Consider the following 16,859-nt stretch of genomic DNA (forward strand, 5'->3'; position numbering starts at 1 on the left):
CACCCAAATCGACATAAATCCAAATCAACTTGACCCAAGTCCGAACCAGCTCAACTTGGTGTAAATATGAACAGACCCGATCACCTCGATTTTGGTTTGTTTGGGTCAATCAGCCCAGTCCGGACCCAACCCGACCCAGGTCAGACTGATCCAGCCAACCCGAATCCGAAAAGGGACTGTGCAGGATGGATCGACCAAGATTGACCCAAAATTTGCTCCACTTGCCTTGACTCAGTTGGATCATCCGATCGACTCATATCTACACAACCTGGTCTAAGTCTGGGCCGATCTGATTTACTTCCCTCAACCCGCTTCGTACTAGTCGGTTCAGTCCAAACCTGCACACAAACCTGATATGGGCTGGTCCAAGTCAATCTGCCATTGACTGAATTGGTCCAATCTAGTCTGACCGAACTAATTCGAATCCAAATGGTTCAACCACTCTTGATGTGATTAATGCAAAGGCAATCCAATTAGATAGTTCAAGTTGGTCTGACTGGTTTGAACCTAAGTGGTTCAATCAAACCCAAAACCCGAACATGCATGTAATGTGATTTGAACATTTACCACTTATATAAATAATAATTACTATTACCACCAAGGTATGACTAATTTATTTGTTATGTGGGAGTTAATTTTTTATTTTAAAAACATAAATATAAGATTAATGGATTTAAGTGAATTAGATTGGGTCAAAGCGGGTTTAGGTTAAACCTAACTCATTTAGTTTTATATAACTGGTCATTACTGAACTAGTGGGTTAGATGGATGGGTCATTAATGTTTGGTATCATAACAGTTTTTTCAATAGAAAATATCATGTGGGCATTTTAAATAATTTCTTATTGAATTGACTAATTTCAACAAAAAAAAATGCTCAATTTGATGAAGGGTGATTTGGCCCGACCTCATATACAGACGACGCATGTACGTGACTCAACGCAAGTGACAACTTGGCACAAGCCAGCTCGGTATAAAGCGAGCTCGGTTATGCTAGTACTCAGAACTGAGATTACCTCGGCCCAAAGACACTTCAGCGTTCACAAGGGCAGACCAAAGCATGAGCTCGAGAAGCTGGCTACTCATTAGCTCGCTACCGAGCAGCCTGGTATCCTCCAGGAAGCTTGCCTACCATACATATCTCTGCATGGCCACCTCGTGGAATACACCCCCATCCCTGAACCCCGTAGGACCGTACTTATAACGGGAACATTAGTTCACCAACTCCCCATTCTGACGGGAAGTGACAGTATTACCGTTTGGCGGCGCTTCAACCACCTAACACACGACAGGTCCCATCGTAGCAGGGGTTCAGTGATTGTTCCACCTACCCACCTAAGCCAGTGTATAAAGACCCCGCTCTCACCAGGGGCGAAGGTATGTTCTATGATTTTTATGGTTTTGCGAAATCTCTACTCTCTGAGCTCTCTCACTGTTATCATCTTCAAGTTCTACACTATCACTGTGTTCTAACTTAACCATCGGAGTATTCGTGCCGGGTGAATCACCCCGAGATCTCTGAACTCCTCTCTTTCGGGAATCCATTCTCGTCATCGCTGGAAGCCAGGTCACCTCCAGCAGGGAGTAACCGAGTTACGCTACATCACAATTCTTTTCCTCAATTTCTATAAAATCCATTTTTTTCAGAAAAATGTCTTTTTGGCTTGGGAGAGGTGTTTTATCCCATATGGCACCCGCAATGGTGCTTATGTGTCTTTGGAAGTTTGTGTCAACCTCACATGCTCTCCCGATTTTTCTAGGTGGAATTGTTGCCTCAATTTCTCATCCATTCTTGTTAAATAACTAGGATTGAAGCCCAAAGGTTAGGCGTTTTCAAATTGAATTCAAGCTTAATTCATTAGCCAATCACCCAACTGGTTGTGGCGGAGACTTCAGAATCCCACTTGGTAAGGGAGGTGTTATGGGTTGGGGGATGGGCTGCCCCGTTGTATACTCATTCAAAAGAAAATAATAATAAAAAAATAAAAAATAACTGGCTCTTTGTGAATATGGCTAATAGCCTCGTATGCACGCTGCTGTACCCGTTCCTTACTAATGTGTAACATTTAATACCAAAATAAGAGGCTTTGGCTTATAAGAATCTACTATTTTGGCTCCTTTTAAAAGGGAGGGTGTGGCCCTTTCCACTGTGAATGTTAAAGCCTTCTAAGTTCCAACTTAATATGGCGGTGTTTAGCATTGATGCCATTTTTTGAGAAATTGGCATCATGTAAGCACTACGTGGTGTTTCAGAGAATGACCTCTTATTTGATACTATTTTTTCATAAAAAAGTGTTTCTTTTGCTTACGTCTTGAAAATCGGGAAAGTGTGGTTTGAAACAATGCCAAATTCAATATTTTTCTGTTGCTGTCATGAGTGCAATGATATGGCATCCTCTTCAACATTGGATAATATGACTAATGTTGAAAACGGTTCTACTGGTACTAAACAAAACCAGTGTTGTTTTCACAAAAAGCAGCATATGTGGCAGTACCGCTTCCAAACAAAATATAAGCACTATTTTCTACAACCCAAACATGTCCAACACCTTAGTAGGTGTTTAGCATCAATGCTGGGAACATTGCACCATTTTCTCATGAAAACATTGCTGGGCATGTGTGAGTTGTAAGCATCATTTGTTTGGAAGCGGCGTTGCCACATATGTTGTTCTTTAGGAAACAATACTAGTTTTGTTTGATATCAGTGTTATAAAACCGTTTTCAGTATTGGCCATATTATCCAACATCTAAAATGATACCACATTTGCACCATTGGTAGCAACAAATTGTTTGATGAGAAAACATCACCTTTGACATTGTTATAGACCACACTTTTCCTATTTTGAAGGCAACGTTTTATTATGAAAAAATGATATCAAATAAGTGGCCACCATTTTCTTAGAAAACAGCATGAATGTGAAACACCCACTGAAATATTAAAAAATTTTGAAACATGGGAAGCATGACCTCGCTATCCATGATGAAAAATGACTGTTTCCACCTTTTTAAAAGTAGTGAAAGTGTTTTTTTGGATCATCATGCCTGCAAATGGATTATGTCTAAATGCAATGTATCTAGATCCAAATTTGTTTCTTTAATGCTTCAACCTAAAATGAATTGCATTTATTGGATTTTTTGAAGGCGCATTTATTGGATTTAGGTCGCACTTGGATCGGATTTGAATATCCAATATAATTGATAAGTTAAATTAATAAATGATCTAAATATTATATTTTATTAATAAAATAAACCAAAAATGAATTTTATATTATTGTATATGATGAATAAGATGCTTGAAAATAATTTTTCTGAGATTTGAATGATTGAATAACCTGTAGCTCTTTAGGCTGTGTTTGTGTTTGGTTTAAAGGAAAACGGTAGAGAAAGAGGGAAAACAGCATTAGTGAGCACATGGCATTTAAACCAAATTTTAAAATAAATACATATCAATATTTTGCACATTCTTGAGTAATTGCTCAAACATAATAAGATGAGATCAGCCAAGACCATATCGGATTGGATTGTGGTTTATCAGTATCTGATCGGTTCGCCTTAATTAGACCAGATTTAAATTGGATTTGAACAAATGGGCATCATTTAAGGCCCTGTGGTCCATCCTTACCTAACTTTGCATGGTTTTGAAAATAAGACAGGCAATAGGTTCCATTTCAACCTAAAATCGCTCAAGGGCCGAAAACGTTGATTTTGTCACCTGCTGACTCGTGCAGTTGAATTATCTATCCATTAGGGGTGAATTCGAGATGAGTTGAGCTGAATATTTAGTTATTCAAGTATATCTCATAAGAATAGTATCATGTTTGAGTTTGAGCTTGATTCAAGTTAGAGATTTGAGTTTGAGCTCAGCTCGGTTCATAGTTTACAAGTTCAAGCTTGAGTCAGCTCGAGTTCGACTATAAGCCAAGTTTGTTTTTGAAAAATAAAAATTATATGTATAAAATTATTTTTTTTAATTTTTAGGCAACAAATTAAGAATTATAAATATTATTTAATATTATATATAAAAAAAATTATAAAAATTATTTACTATTATACATGAAAAATAAATATATTATTATTATATATAATAAAGTTATTTATTATTATTATATATATTTATATGTATGTATGCATGCATGTATGCATGTATGTATGTATGTATGTATATAATAAAAATTATTTATTTAATATTAGGCTTGCATGCCTCACGAGCTGAGCTTCATTCAGCTTGAGCTTGGCTCGATTAGCAAACGAGCCTATATATTGGGCTCGAATTTGGCTCAAAACTCGATTTAAACCGAGTCAAACCAAGCTTTTCACGAGCCAAGTTCGAATAGATCATGAAAGGCTCAGCTTGTGGCCACCCCTACAACCAGTTGACCCGGGCAATGTTTTTTTTGGCTTTTATATTTTAATTATTTCTTGAATTTTTTTTTTTTAAATTAGAATGGGCCATTCGTTCGATCTGGACAATTGGACTGATTGACCCAGAAACCAATTCCCAAAACGGTTCTGTGTTTGATCCAGTTTTTAAAACCTTGCAACTTTACTCCCTTTATTAGACGATTCCTAAACTGAGTACCTAAGCAACTATAGCCACCCCCTTTTTCCAGCATCTATGTTTGAAATAGAAAGTTCTCAAACCCCATTGAATAAATTGGAATGGAAATGGGTTTAGGGATGGCAATTTTCCCCATTTCCCAGATCTCCATGGGGATCCGCCCTTCGGAGTGGGGATGGGGATGATTTCCCCTCCTGCGAGGACGGGGATGGGGAAATTTTCATCCCCGTTAGCGGGGACGAGGTGGGGACGGGGAGAGCTCCCCGTCCCATGGGGATCCCCACTAATATATATATATATATATATATATATATATATGTATGTATACGTTATATATATACACATACGCCTATATATTAATGTTTTAAAAATATGGTTGAATATGTTTGAATCTTTTTAATAGATTGTAAATTTTAATTATTTTATTTTTATTTTTTAAATAAAATAAAAAAACAAAAACAAAATTATTAACATTATAAAAAATTATGGGAAGTGGGGATCCCCACAGGGATAGGGATCCTCGTAGGGATGGAGATGGGGATGGGGACGGGGACAAGGATGGGGATTTTCACAAGGACGGGGATGGGGAGAGGCTCCCCGTCCCCGCCCTGCCTCGTTGCCATTCTTAAATGGGTTTATTACCTCGCCTATCCCTTAGGTTATGTTTGGTTGTAGTGCAATTCTATTCGCACTAATACAAATGAATGGGAGTGCAAATAAAAAAAATGCAAATTCTTGTTTAATTTTGTTTTGGGTTTTACTTTATTCTGTTTCATATCTTAATTTACTTTATTTGTACCTTAATCAAACAAAATAAACTAAAATTTAAAATAAAAATAGGTTAGAATTTTCATTTGAATCATTTGCATTGCCATCAGTTTGGAAGGAGTACAAACGCAAATATGTAGAGTGCAAAACCCGTAATTCAAGGGTTTCTTTAAGAAAAGGACAACTTTTTGCCCTGAATATCAATAAAAGATAATGTTTTTATAAAATAATCAAAATAAAGTAATTTTTTTTAAATGACACTGTTCATCGTCTTCCTCTTCCTCTCCTTCGCCCCCTCTCCTTCTCTCTTTTGCTTTTCTGCTTTTCTTACTGAGATTGAAGCTCTGGTGTAACTGTAATATCTGTAATTATTAAGGAAGAAGACCAAGAAAAATGGAACTGACGGGTCTTTATAGCATTGCAGGAATGATTCTCAAGGAAGCCGGTGGTTGGGTATTTGAAGAGGCATCATCGGCCTGGAACTTGGAAGAAATGCGTTGGAGGCTCGAGAATCTACTATCTACCATCGAAGCTGCAATTTTGAATGCAGAAGCAACAAGTCCAACAGACCCTGAGGTCATAGATTGGCTGGCCAAGATTAAAGATGCAGTATATGATGCTGAGGACGTGGTGGATGATTTCGCTACAAAAGCATTGCAAAAACAATTGAAGCGTTATTAATTAAAAAAAAAAAAAATCAGTTGAAGCGTCAAGTTAGCATCAGAGCAAAGGTACGCAATAATCTCGCGAGAATAAAGGTACGCAGACTCTTCCCCATATCCAAAAGAAAGATGCGGGACTCAGTTTCACGTTTAATTCCATATAACATTAAGATGGTTCATAGGATCAAGAAAATTGAGAAGAGGTTTGCTGGGATTGCAAACAACAGAAGAAATTTCAGTTTCTCTAATTTACAGCAGAATTTTAATAATAAGAGGAGAAGAAGGGGACACTCACTCGTACGTACCTGCATCCGATGTTACCGGAAGGAGTGAAGAGAAAGAGTATATAATAAAATTGTTGAAGATGCGACGACGCAAGAGGTCACCCAGGATCACGGAGAAAGGCTTCCCTTTTGGGTAATTTTCAAACCTCGTCTTCAGCATATACTCGACGTTATCCGGATTGACTGTAATCGTGTTTCCGAGGAAATGGACATGAATGGTCTTGCTTGGAGACTTGAGGATAGTCGTAGAGATTGTCGAATTCAATCGACCAGCTCGCAGTGAGATAACTACGACAGACGTCACAGTTACACCAGAGCTTCGGTCTCATTAAGAAGAGCAAGAGAGAGAAGAGAGAAGGAGAAGGTGAAGGAGAAGAAGAGGAAGACGATGAACCGTGTCTTGCCCTTTCTTGATATTTTTGAAAAAAAAGTTATTTTATTTTTATTATTTTATAAAAATTTTATCTTTTATTAATATTCAAGACAAAAAGTTGCCTTTTTCTGCTAATTTCTTTCCCTTTTCCCTTTTGAAATCTCCTCGGAAATTTACTTTTGTTTATAAAAGTGTCCTTCACCAACCGAAATTGACCCAAACCAAAACCCCAATGTTGTATTCAAATTTCAAAATTCAAATGTGAGAGGGACCAGCACTAATCAGTTAGGGAATTGGGATGGGGGGGTCTCTCTTACATAAAATGAATCATTACCACTCTCAACAATTCAATCCCAGGAAAATGGGGAAGAGGATTATTTGATTAAAAATGATCACCAACTAAGTTCTAACACATGAAAATTAAGCAAACCCATATGGGTGAAGGCTATGAGAAGTGAGAATGATTTGATAATGGTAGGCAGTGGGCATTGTTAATGATGGCATTCAGCATTTTCACACAGTGGGACCCAACCCCAGATCGATGCACTCAAACCTCAAACTTCCCTTTCAAGTGTTTCCAAATTCCAACTACAACCTTATATAACCCTAATGAATAATCATAGAGTGGGACACCAATTCATGACGACAATGTATGTACGCTAAGCATCATCACACACGCCACAAGTGGGGTGCCACTTCATTTCCTGTCTAATATTAATTTGTTATTATTAAATCCCTTTTAAAACATGTAACTATATTTAGGAACAGTTTGGATAACAGCTGAAGTGTGGCTAAATTGTATGACTTATACATTGATTTATTTTTAACTTCAAAAAAAAGAAAGATCCGACTATGATACTGGAAAGACATAGTATTAGAAAAACTTGTAACATCGTAAAAATGGTAATCAGTCAAATGGGTTTTCATGGGAAATTTTAATTGGTAAAAGCCTTTCTAGTATCATATTTTTTCGATATTATAGATTTTTCCAATTAAAGAATAATTGTTTAAGAAGATTATAATTTCAAATATTTTATTTACAAAATGACACGACAGAAGTCGTTCAATTCAGCTACTTCACATTATCAAATGGGCCCATTATAGTTAGATTTGCATAATTACCCTACCAGTTGCTTGATTTGGCTATGGTTGTGCCAAATTAGTTGTAGTTGTGGGGATGCTTTTTGTTTGATTAGAAGGTAAACAAGCCCCCCCCCGAACATGATTGAACGCGACTCTTTACTGTATAATGCCTATAATTGCCTTGGTTTCACGTCAAAACGAGAGTATATCAATTATTACTTTGAAGCCCGGCTTGCATGTTTTAAAATCCTCTAAAGTTCTACTTGTAATATTGTCGGCCATCATGATATATCGTGTCAGCTCTGAACACGTGGGTATCAAATTTTTGGCTGACGTGGCATACTATAATCGGTCGATTTTCATCCGTAGAAGTGTAATATTAAAAAAGTGAGAGAGAACAGAGTTCTGCGCTTCATAAGAGATGCCCCACAAGGTGGCACAGCACATCTCGCTGTGTGTTAAGAACATCTTTCAATGAAGGTATCATTGTTATTGATACTATCATTATCATCTGCGGGAGATGTTTTCAATAAACGGTGAGGATGTGCTGTGGGATATTATGGGGCACCCCTTCCTATGCTGTTGAGAACGTTGGCATGGACACGTTTATCATCCACGCCATGTTTATTATTTTAGATAAAAGGATACAGGGAATATTTTTTTACCCCACCATCATGGTAACGTGGCATTTTGAAGAATGTTTTTAATAGCATAGCTATTGGTCCCTAATGGTCAGAGTTGTTTTTTTAATTGACCCATTAATCAAATAAATATGTTTTCCTCTTAATGATAATTAGAGAATGACCCTATAGTAAGTATGGGACTAATATTTTTTAATAATTTTTATTTTGTTTAAACAAAAAATGTCTAACTTATTATTATTATTATTATTTTTTATTTTTTAAAGATTATTTGTATTATAATATTTAGTTAATTAATTATTATTGTTATTATTAAGTATTTAATTAGTGATTTTATTATCATAATAATTGTTATAATTAAAATTTTTACCACAAAAATTTAAAGATTAATCAAAATGTATATTTACTTAATTATTTAATTAAAAATTGATGTTATTTTTAATTAGTAATGGTGATGATTATTTTCTTATATTTTTATTAATAATCAGTATTTAATTACTGAGTATTATTGTTATAGTAGATTTTCTAATTACACTAAATTCTATTAATTTACATAACTTTAATGCACAACCAGTTTTTGAATCGTAGGGCTCTTAACTAAAATTCAAATTCAAATTTATTTGTGACTAAAAGTAAAGAGCTTTTAGGAATGGATAAGCCTAATTCTGGGATGTTGTTTAATTAAAATTTAGGATACCACGTGTTTGAAGGGGATTGTTGCCTAATATATATATATATTATAGTTTCATGGTAAATTGGTATACTCGTAAAAAAAAGGGCCTACCAGTTTGATTACCAAGTATCAAACTATTCAAGTAGGCAATTCAATATTCTAGTCATTTGATTTGACTGTCTAAGTTAGTGGTTTTTGTTTTTTTTTTTAAATAACCAACTTTCTAAATTATGTATATCAAAAGGACAATGTAAAATTTTTGTTTCAATTTTAATTTGGCTTCCTCTAATTGCAACAAATAAGGACAAAAATATAATTTGAACAATCACTTTTTTTACTCATTATCAAGCTATTATCGCTCATTATCATAATTAATGTATACATAATTTGAATCTTATATAATCCTATTCTTAATTAGAAAATTCTCATTTTTTAATCTGGTTTCTCTCTTGTCGAGAGGACATAAAATATAATTTAAACTAATATGTACTTACATTTACGATATTAGCTCATTCTCTCATTAAATTTTATATTTTATATATTTTCATTATTAATAAATTTTATCAATTAGATCTATATTTTAACAATATAAAATATATATCTTTAAAATTAACCCAAAACTCAAGCCATTCTTTTACCATAGTGAGAAGTGAGAACAAATGCGAATAACAATATAAAATATATAACATTTACTTTATCCGTCATTTTAAGTACTTTGTTAGAAAAGAAAAAACAAAACAATAAAAGTACTTTGAGCTAACAAATAAGTGAATCAGATCGTGACTCCACCGTCACATTTAAAGTGCGCGTAGCGTAGGAAAAAAAAAGTGCTCGTAGCGCAACCATACCAACAACGTTAGATTGTGCCACTGGGTGAGTCGTGACTGGGTCAAAATTTCGTCGAAGCCCATCGTGACTGGGTCCCATACTTTCCACAAACCCTAGCCCCCAATCACAGCTTCGTGTGGATCGTGGTCGGGTCGGGTCACAAGAAGAAATGGATTTTATCCTCTCTCGTCGGTTTTTTCAATCGTTAGGGTCTCGGTATTGTGTGACAATCTATATCAAAGCAGTGTAGGAGCTTCCTCGAGATCTACGGCTCAGATTGCTGCGTGATGGCTTCCTTTTTGAGATTACCTTCTATCTTTATCTTGTGGGATAATTTTAGAAAATTGTAGATCTTGTTCGAACCTAAATTGGAAATTTCTAAAAGAATGGGGGCATCACCGTCAATTTATATAAAGGGAAAAGGGGAACACCCATTTTTTTAGTCATTCTCCACTTGTAGCTCTAAAGAAGCTAACTCTAAAATTAGAATTAGAAAATTTTCTGTGATCCTTTCATGTAAAATCGGTGAAGTCTCGGTCTGGTCTGGGCCTCTTGGGTGCTACTCTCTCTATATTAATACCTCTACCAACACTGGTAAGTTCCCAAACTCCCAACTCCCAAGCTCCTCTCTCTCTCTCTCTCTCTCTCTCTCTCCCGCGGTCTCTCTGTCTTTCTGAGTTTCTGGTTCTGTTTCGGCCATGGCTTCGGTTCAGAGAGCCATGGTTTTATGCATGCTCATGGCTGCCATAGGAGTTACCTCTGCTGCCGTTTATAAGGTTGGGGACTCTTCAGGCTGGACGATCTTGGGCAGTCCCAACTACACCCAATGGGCTGCTTCCAAGAGCTTTCGTGTTGGGGACACCCTTAGTAAGTGCTTTCTCTCTTTTCTTTAACAAGCCACTGTTTTTATGCCATAAATCTGTGTTTGCTTTCTTTCTTTTCCTCTGTTTTCGATCCCTCTCCCTTTTTTTCTCCTTCAGTTTGTTTTTCTTTCTGGGTTATTCTGGCCTGCCATTCTGATTTGATAGGCTTTTACTGTTTTTTCTACCTTTTGGGTTTGATTGTTCTATATTGTTCTACCTTATGTAATTTTTTTTTCTCTTTCATTCTGCTACTCTTGCTCATGATGGATACGGATTGGGGGTTGTAGAAAAGTAGCTTTCCCCTTGCTGTGTTCTGAAATGTATATATTTTTTTTCTCAATTTCTTTGTAACCATCCAGTCCACCGGTTCTGGATTTACCTTTCCTCACCAGTCTACTTTGTCTGCAGTAGGATCAAAAGGAATAAAAAGAAAAACCCAACTTGATTAGATCTTTTGGCTCTCACCTCCCATTCTTATTTTATTTTTATTTGTGTCTCATTTTCCAATTTCCTGTCACTCTACTGCTCTTTTTCTCCCTTTAAAATTGGGGGACACAGACACTAATCTGCTCATCCGTTACCTACTGTTCCTGTTGTACACATTCATGGACAAAAACAACCAAATTTCTTGGGGGACTATTCTCTCCCTTGCTGCTTTCCTCTTTATTGTTGCCTTGCTGAGTTGATATCTTGATGTTTCACTTTATTTTCTTTCTTCCACTGACACTCGGTCATTAACTTCCTCTAAGGCTCTACAGACTCTTCCTCCTTTCCTCAATTACAAAATTTTACTGAAAGCAACTTGTGTTTGGCTGATTGCTACTTTGCTATGCCGATGGAGAGATGGAGAACCCCAGATTCCGCGAACAGAAGCAAGTTTTTCCGGGAGACCTGTCTAGAAACGCTTTCCCTTTTTCCTTTTACTCACACCACTGTACATGCAGGATACGTATATAATGGCGAACTGTGAGTGTCACGTGGCACCAATTCATCGCAATCAAACTATCAGATCAGATCAGAGTCATTGGCTTTTGGGAACCCTAAATAATTTTTTAATTAATTAAATCTTAAGAAATTTGGTTGTCACTGTCAAGGCCCAAGGGTTCTCTCTCACTCTGTCTCGAGTCTCGAGTGGGGGGTTGGTTTTGTTTACATTCTGTGCGCTTCCGACTTGCGAGCGCTGGTGGGGCGCAGGCGTGCAGCCCGGTCATCGATCGGCTCATGCTCTATTGGAGGGACCCAGCTTAACTCAACCTCGTGTGGTCACTGCTAAGTGCTGGCTGGCATTTGAAATGAAAGCCACCCAAAAAGAACAGCTGCTTTGTGAATCCGTGGCTTGTTGGGTTGCTCGTGAAATCAATCCCAAAAGCAGACATTCTCCTTTGTTGAAATTTTAAAATTTCAAACAGTGGTTGTACTGTAGTAGTTTATTTTTTACTCTGAATTTCTCTGACGCCCATCTCCCTGCAAGTAGTTCTTATCAGATTCCATATTCTTTTGAAATTTTGATCCCATAGTCTGGTAAGCCTTGGCTTTCTGGGTGTTCTCTAAAATATAATTGATAATTTGTAAGCATCCATCTGGTCAATTTAATTAAAATTTAAAATAAAGAAGCAAGCAAACAAACAAACAAGCATTAAGAAGTGAAAAATTTTGTTTTTTTTTTGCCGGGGTAGCAGCACCTTTAGAAGATCTCATCTTTAATTCTTTTATCTTGTTGTGGTGGTATTGCTTAGCTTTCGAGTACAACAAGCAATTCCACAACGTGCTGCAAGTGAGCCACAGTGAATTCCAAGCTTGCAATGGAACTTCTCCCATCGCCACATACGCCACCGGCAATGACACCATCACCATCAAGAAGACCGGTCACTACTACTTTCTCTGCGGCTTCCCCGGACACTGCGATGCCGGGCAGAAAGTTGACATCAGGGTGCCTCGGACTTCTGCCGTCTCGGCTCCTCCTGCTACATCTCCTTCGGGTTCGCCTTCTGCCGTTCCACCTTCAGTTGCGGCGTCATCGCCTTCTCCTTCTGCTCATCAGAATGGCGCATCTCCATCTTCTTCCAAAGGGGTACTTGGTATATTGGGACTGGCCCTGGCCTTTTTTGCAGCTTTTGTTTCTGGTTTCACTTATTAGGATTTGATTTAGCCAAGTTTGGGACTTTCAGTTTTTGGGGTTTTTGTTGTGGGTATGCTATCTTAGCCGGAACCTTCATGTGAATCACTGGACCTGAATGATTGAATCAGGATAATTTGGTCTTTCTGTGTTGATTGGAGGCAAATTGATATGTAGCTCAGCATTCTTCCTTTATACGATGCATACATACATATTTTGATACACATTTTTTTTCCTCATCCCTGATCCTCTTTTCCTCAAATACGAGGAGGCCGATATTTGGCTGAGAAAAAGAAAAAACCATTAAAATATATGATGGGCTAATTGAACTTTGGGGACAGTTGGTCTCTCTGATTAGAAATGAGCGAGGGAGAGAGAAAGAGTGGGACCAGTGATTTGTGGGTATAAAGATGAAGACAGTGGTCCAGTAGACAGTGGACCAGTGATTTGTGTGGGTTTACAGTTTGAATTGAAATCTGAATGGGAATAGTCCATTCCTATAATATGTTTGGTTCAGATAGAAATAACCATTCCCTCAAATTGGGGAAATGTCACTCCACCAAAATAAGAATGAAATTTTAATTTCAATTCCAATTCTAAACCTCTATTCCCATGAACCAAATGAGGCCTAAGAGGAATACTAATCCTTAGTATCCAGAATAGAAGTATTAGGGATATATTTACTTGCACCCCTTGGATTTACATGCATTCATGCTATAAGCCCAAGAGGGTAATTATAGATTTTTAATCCTATTCATCAATCGGTAAAAGAAAGAAGAAAAAGAATCAACCCATTAAGAAGGGAAAAATAAAGACAGAAATTAACCACACGGATGGGATTGGGATTAGATGTTACCCAGCTGAAGGCTGTAGCTCATTCAATCCCCAGTTCCATAGTTTTCAAAACCGGACCGGACCGGACCGGACAAAAAAATTGACAATTGGTTATTTGATCAGTTCCATTTTTTGCTAAAACTGTTTTTTTCCTTAAAATCGTTGATTTTAGTCAGTAAACTGCTGAACCGACTGCTTAATCTATCAAACGGTTTTTAACCGTTTTTCAATTTTTTTTTATTTTTTATTTTTTTTTGTCAAAACACGCTGATCATTCCAACCTGATAATTGAACCCCAGACCGGTTCAGTCACCAGGTCGGTTTTAAAAACCATGCCCAGTTCTACTGCAAGAACGGCTCCTCAATTATGAATGCTATCGGGATGAGTTAGCAAGCAGCGACCCACATGACATGCTACTAAGCAGTCTTGGTTCTCAGACAATATTTAACATTAGAGAAAGAGAACAAAAAAGATGAGTATAAGAAAGTGGGGCTTATTATGCACTACTTAACAAGATTGATTACCATGCTATCCCATCACCTTCAGTTCAAGATTCTTTCTGACTCTGGGAGAATGGGACTTATAATTATCCACTGTCCTGAAGGAGCCTCTAACAAAACTTGTTCCCGTGACTCTCAGTTATTTGAAGTTTAAATTCTATAGTCTTAGCTCGTCAAAATTCGCAGAACTGGGCCCAAGCCACAACTCAAATCATTTAACTGCCTCCTGAGGACGAAATATAACTACAGTCAGTGATTGATGCAGCGTGGGGTGTCTACAAATTTGGGGCTCAATTATGTGATAACTGATTAGAGGTAGAGATCGCCCCACATGAATTGCTTGCGAACAGACTGTTTCATTCAATTCAAAGACGCAAAAGCAAGAGCAGCAAATCAAGAGTTTTGATCAATCGAAACTCACACATGAATTTTGATAAATAATACCTTATTCGCTATCATAGTTATGATTTCAATTTATTGGTTGGTTGTTTTTCGGATATTATATCTTTTCCAATATCATAATCAAACCCAAAAATCATGCGAGATGTTTCCGGTATATGGTAGAATGTAGTTGTGAGGTGCCCTCGAGCATATCCCAATTCAAAGGAGAGATAGATAACTTGGACTTTTTCGGAAAAGAATTAATGGTGGTGATACAAAGTGGTGAGAAAATAGGTAGGTTAAATGGAACCAACCTCAAACTGAATATATAGCCAATTTGTTATCAGGTAGGGTCTGATTCCAAATTCTTGGATTCAATCCCCATCAAAGTCAGTTCAAGTATCTAGGTTTTACCCTACCCAAATCAACTGGGGAATCAGCCTTGATTGGCCATGATCCAACTGGTTATAAAGACCGGTCTCAGTTGACCATTGAATCAGTTAAATGATTTGATATTTTTTTTTCAATTAAATATTTGAATGTATATAATAAAAAATATAAAAAGTAATATTTACAAAACCGATGTTGACAAGGTAGATTTTGGTTCCAAACCAGACGAATCCAAGTCTTTTATTCACATAATTAGAGCCATTTAATTGGATCAACTTAGTACTAAAACATTTTAGAATATCTATTGATGGGTAAAATGGCAAAGACGAAATATAAGAAAATTCAAGAATATAGGAATTCCAAAAACATTATATACCCATATGGGGAGCAATGAAGAATAATATACAATAGACACATTTTATGGGAAGAAAACCAATATTCTCTCTCCCCTTTCTACCGTCACTCTTTTATCACTTCTCTCTGTCTCCACTATCTTCTTCATCTCACCACCAGAATTATATCTGACAAATTATAGCGGCCTAATCCTTTGACAAAGGATATGTAGACAACCCCTCTAGGGCCCAGCCGATCGCTCCTCCTCCTCCTCCCCCTTTTCTCTCTCTTCTGATCTTGTCACGCCATTACCTTGGATATTCAGAAGCTTGACTACAGTTTGAGCACAGCCAATTGACTTACACAGAAACCAACCCTATAGGATAGGTTAAAATCGAATCAAATATACCCGAATAGTTTCCAAATTCTGCCTTAAAAACTGAACCGAACAAACCTATGTTCACCTCTATACAAATCCATAGAACGGACCAGATTGATATAGTGGGCGCCGTCCTTGTGAAGTCATATCTGAACCGGCTTAAATGGATAAGATTATTGAATCTCCCATATCCGGGTACGAGGGTGGTCCCTATTGCCAGATTAGTCTACCAAAATGGAATATTCTAAGGGAGATGGGAGAAACCAACAGGAGGAATAATTTGCCCTATCATTATTTCAATTATACACACTACAATGTTCCCAGAATTTTTTTTTTTACCAAAAGAAACTCAGAAAGCTAGCATTGATGAAGGAACTTCATTACAAAAGGGTTTTTGACTGCTCTCATTTTCTACTACTATGTTATATTTACATACATTATATGCTGGTTCATGAGCAGCTCTATTCATATCTCTATTTACATGGTTTACACAATGTTCCCAAATTTTTGCCGTGTTTCGAACCTCGAAATATGAGTAAAGAGAAATAGGTGGTGAATGAGTATTCACAAATCACTAATGGCATCTTGCTTAAAAACTCAGAGGAAGAAAAACAAAACAGGTAGAAAGAGAAGGGATGAGAGGAGGGAAGAGAGAGAGAGCCAGGGAAGAGGCAGTGCATGGGAAGAGCAACAACAGCTCCATGCCTCTGTTGAATGGTCCATCCCATGCTCTGTCTTATCCCTGTCTGTCTATCTGTCTCTTGCCTCCATCCCCAATCCCTCCCTCTACATTACTTGCCATATTTCTTACATACCTTTGCGTTTGGGCTCTGCTTCTGAGTTGTTCTGTTCTCTTGCTCTTGCTGTTGAGAGAGAGAGATGGATGGCGTGAGTGAGTTGGAAGGTGGGTGTTTATACGGGCGTTTGGGCTAAAATATGTACTACACGGGGGGCAAGTACTAATTGCACAATTGGCCTCTTTTTAATCTGTACTACTACTTAAATTTTTTAGCCCTACCACCTACCTGGATCGTACATGAATGAAAGGTACCTGTTGATTAGATAGACTCCTTTCACCCATTCTCAACCAAATAAAACAACGACAATACATGCAATTGTGGGTCCTAATCCATGTGATGCCTACCCCCAATGTCTGACCTGACTATGTGATATGTGATGATGATGAAAACCCA

The 16,859-nt window shown here is 37.3% G+C and overlaps 1 protein-coding gene and 2 long non-coding RNA genes across 5 annotated transcripts; 1 reads left to right on the forward strand and 2 right to left on the reverse strand.

Moving 5' to 3' along the window:
* Window positions 1-5,395: 5,395 nt before the first annotated feature.
* LOC148879269 (uncharacterized) lies at window positions 5,396-6,683 on the reverse strand. 2 transcript variants are annotated; one of them, XR_016105542.1, is made up of 2 exons: window positions 6,293-6,683; window positions 5,396-5,968 (listed from the first exon to the last, which is right to left on the reverse strand). It is a non-coding gene; the product is annotated as an uncharacterized LOC148879269 (long non-coding RNA). The 2 variants fall into 2 exon arrangements; XR_016105541.1 differs by having other exon boundaries at window positions 6,283-6,644.
* Window positions 6,684-10,309: 3,626 nt separating this feature from the next.
* On the forward strand, window positions 10,310-13,043 carry LOC148879270 (Cupredoxin superfamily protein). 2 transcript variants are annotated; one of them, XM_088960763.1, is made up of 3 exons: window positions 10,310-10,463; window positions 10,583-10,736; window positions 12,469-13,043. In XM_088960763.1, exons 2-3 carry the CDS (start codon window positions 10,589-10,591, stop codon window positions 12,867-12,869), a joined length of 549 nt encoding a protein of 182 aa, XP_088816889.1. In that variant the 5' UTR covers window positions 10,310-10,463; window positions 10,583-10,588; the 3' UTR covers window positions 12,870-13,043. The 2 variants fall into 2 exon arrangements, with proteins under 2 accessions (XP_088816889.1, XP_088816888.1); XM_088960762.1 differs by lacking the exon at window positions 10,310-10,463 and having other exon boundaries at window positions 10,490-10,736.
* On the reverse strand, window positions 12,298-16,602 carry LOC148879271 (uncharacterized). The gene is made up of 2 exons (XR_016104161.1): window positions 16,482-16,602; window positions 12,298-13,131 (listed from the first exon to the last, which is right to left on the reverse strand). It is a non-coding gene; the product is annotated as an uncharacterized LOC148879271 (long non-coding RNA).
* Between the last annotated feature and the right edge of the window lie 257 nt (window positions 16,603-16,859).

Source organism: Nelumbo lutea, chromosome 1, assembly GCF_056320005.1.
Source record: "Nelumbo lutea isolate HS-2025 chromosome 1, American lotus-T2T, whole genome shotgun sequence".
In the NCBI taxonomy this organism is placed as follows: Eukaryota; Viridiplantae; Streptophyta; class Magnoliopsida; order Proteales; family Nelumbonaceae; genus Nelumbo; species Nelumbo lutea.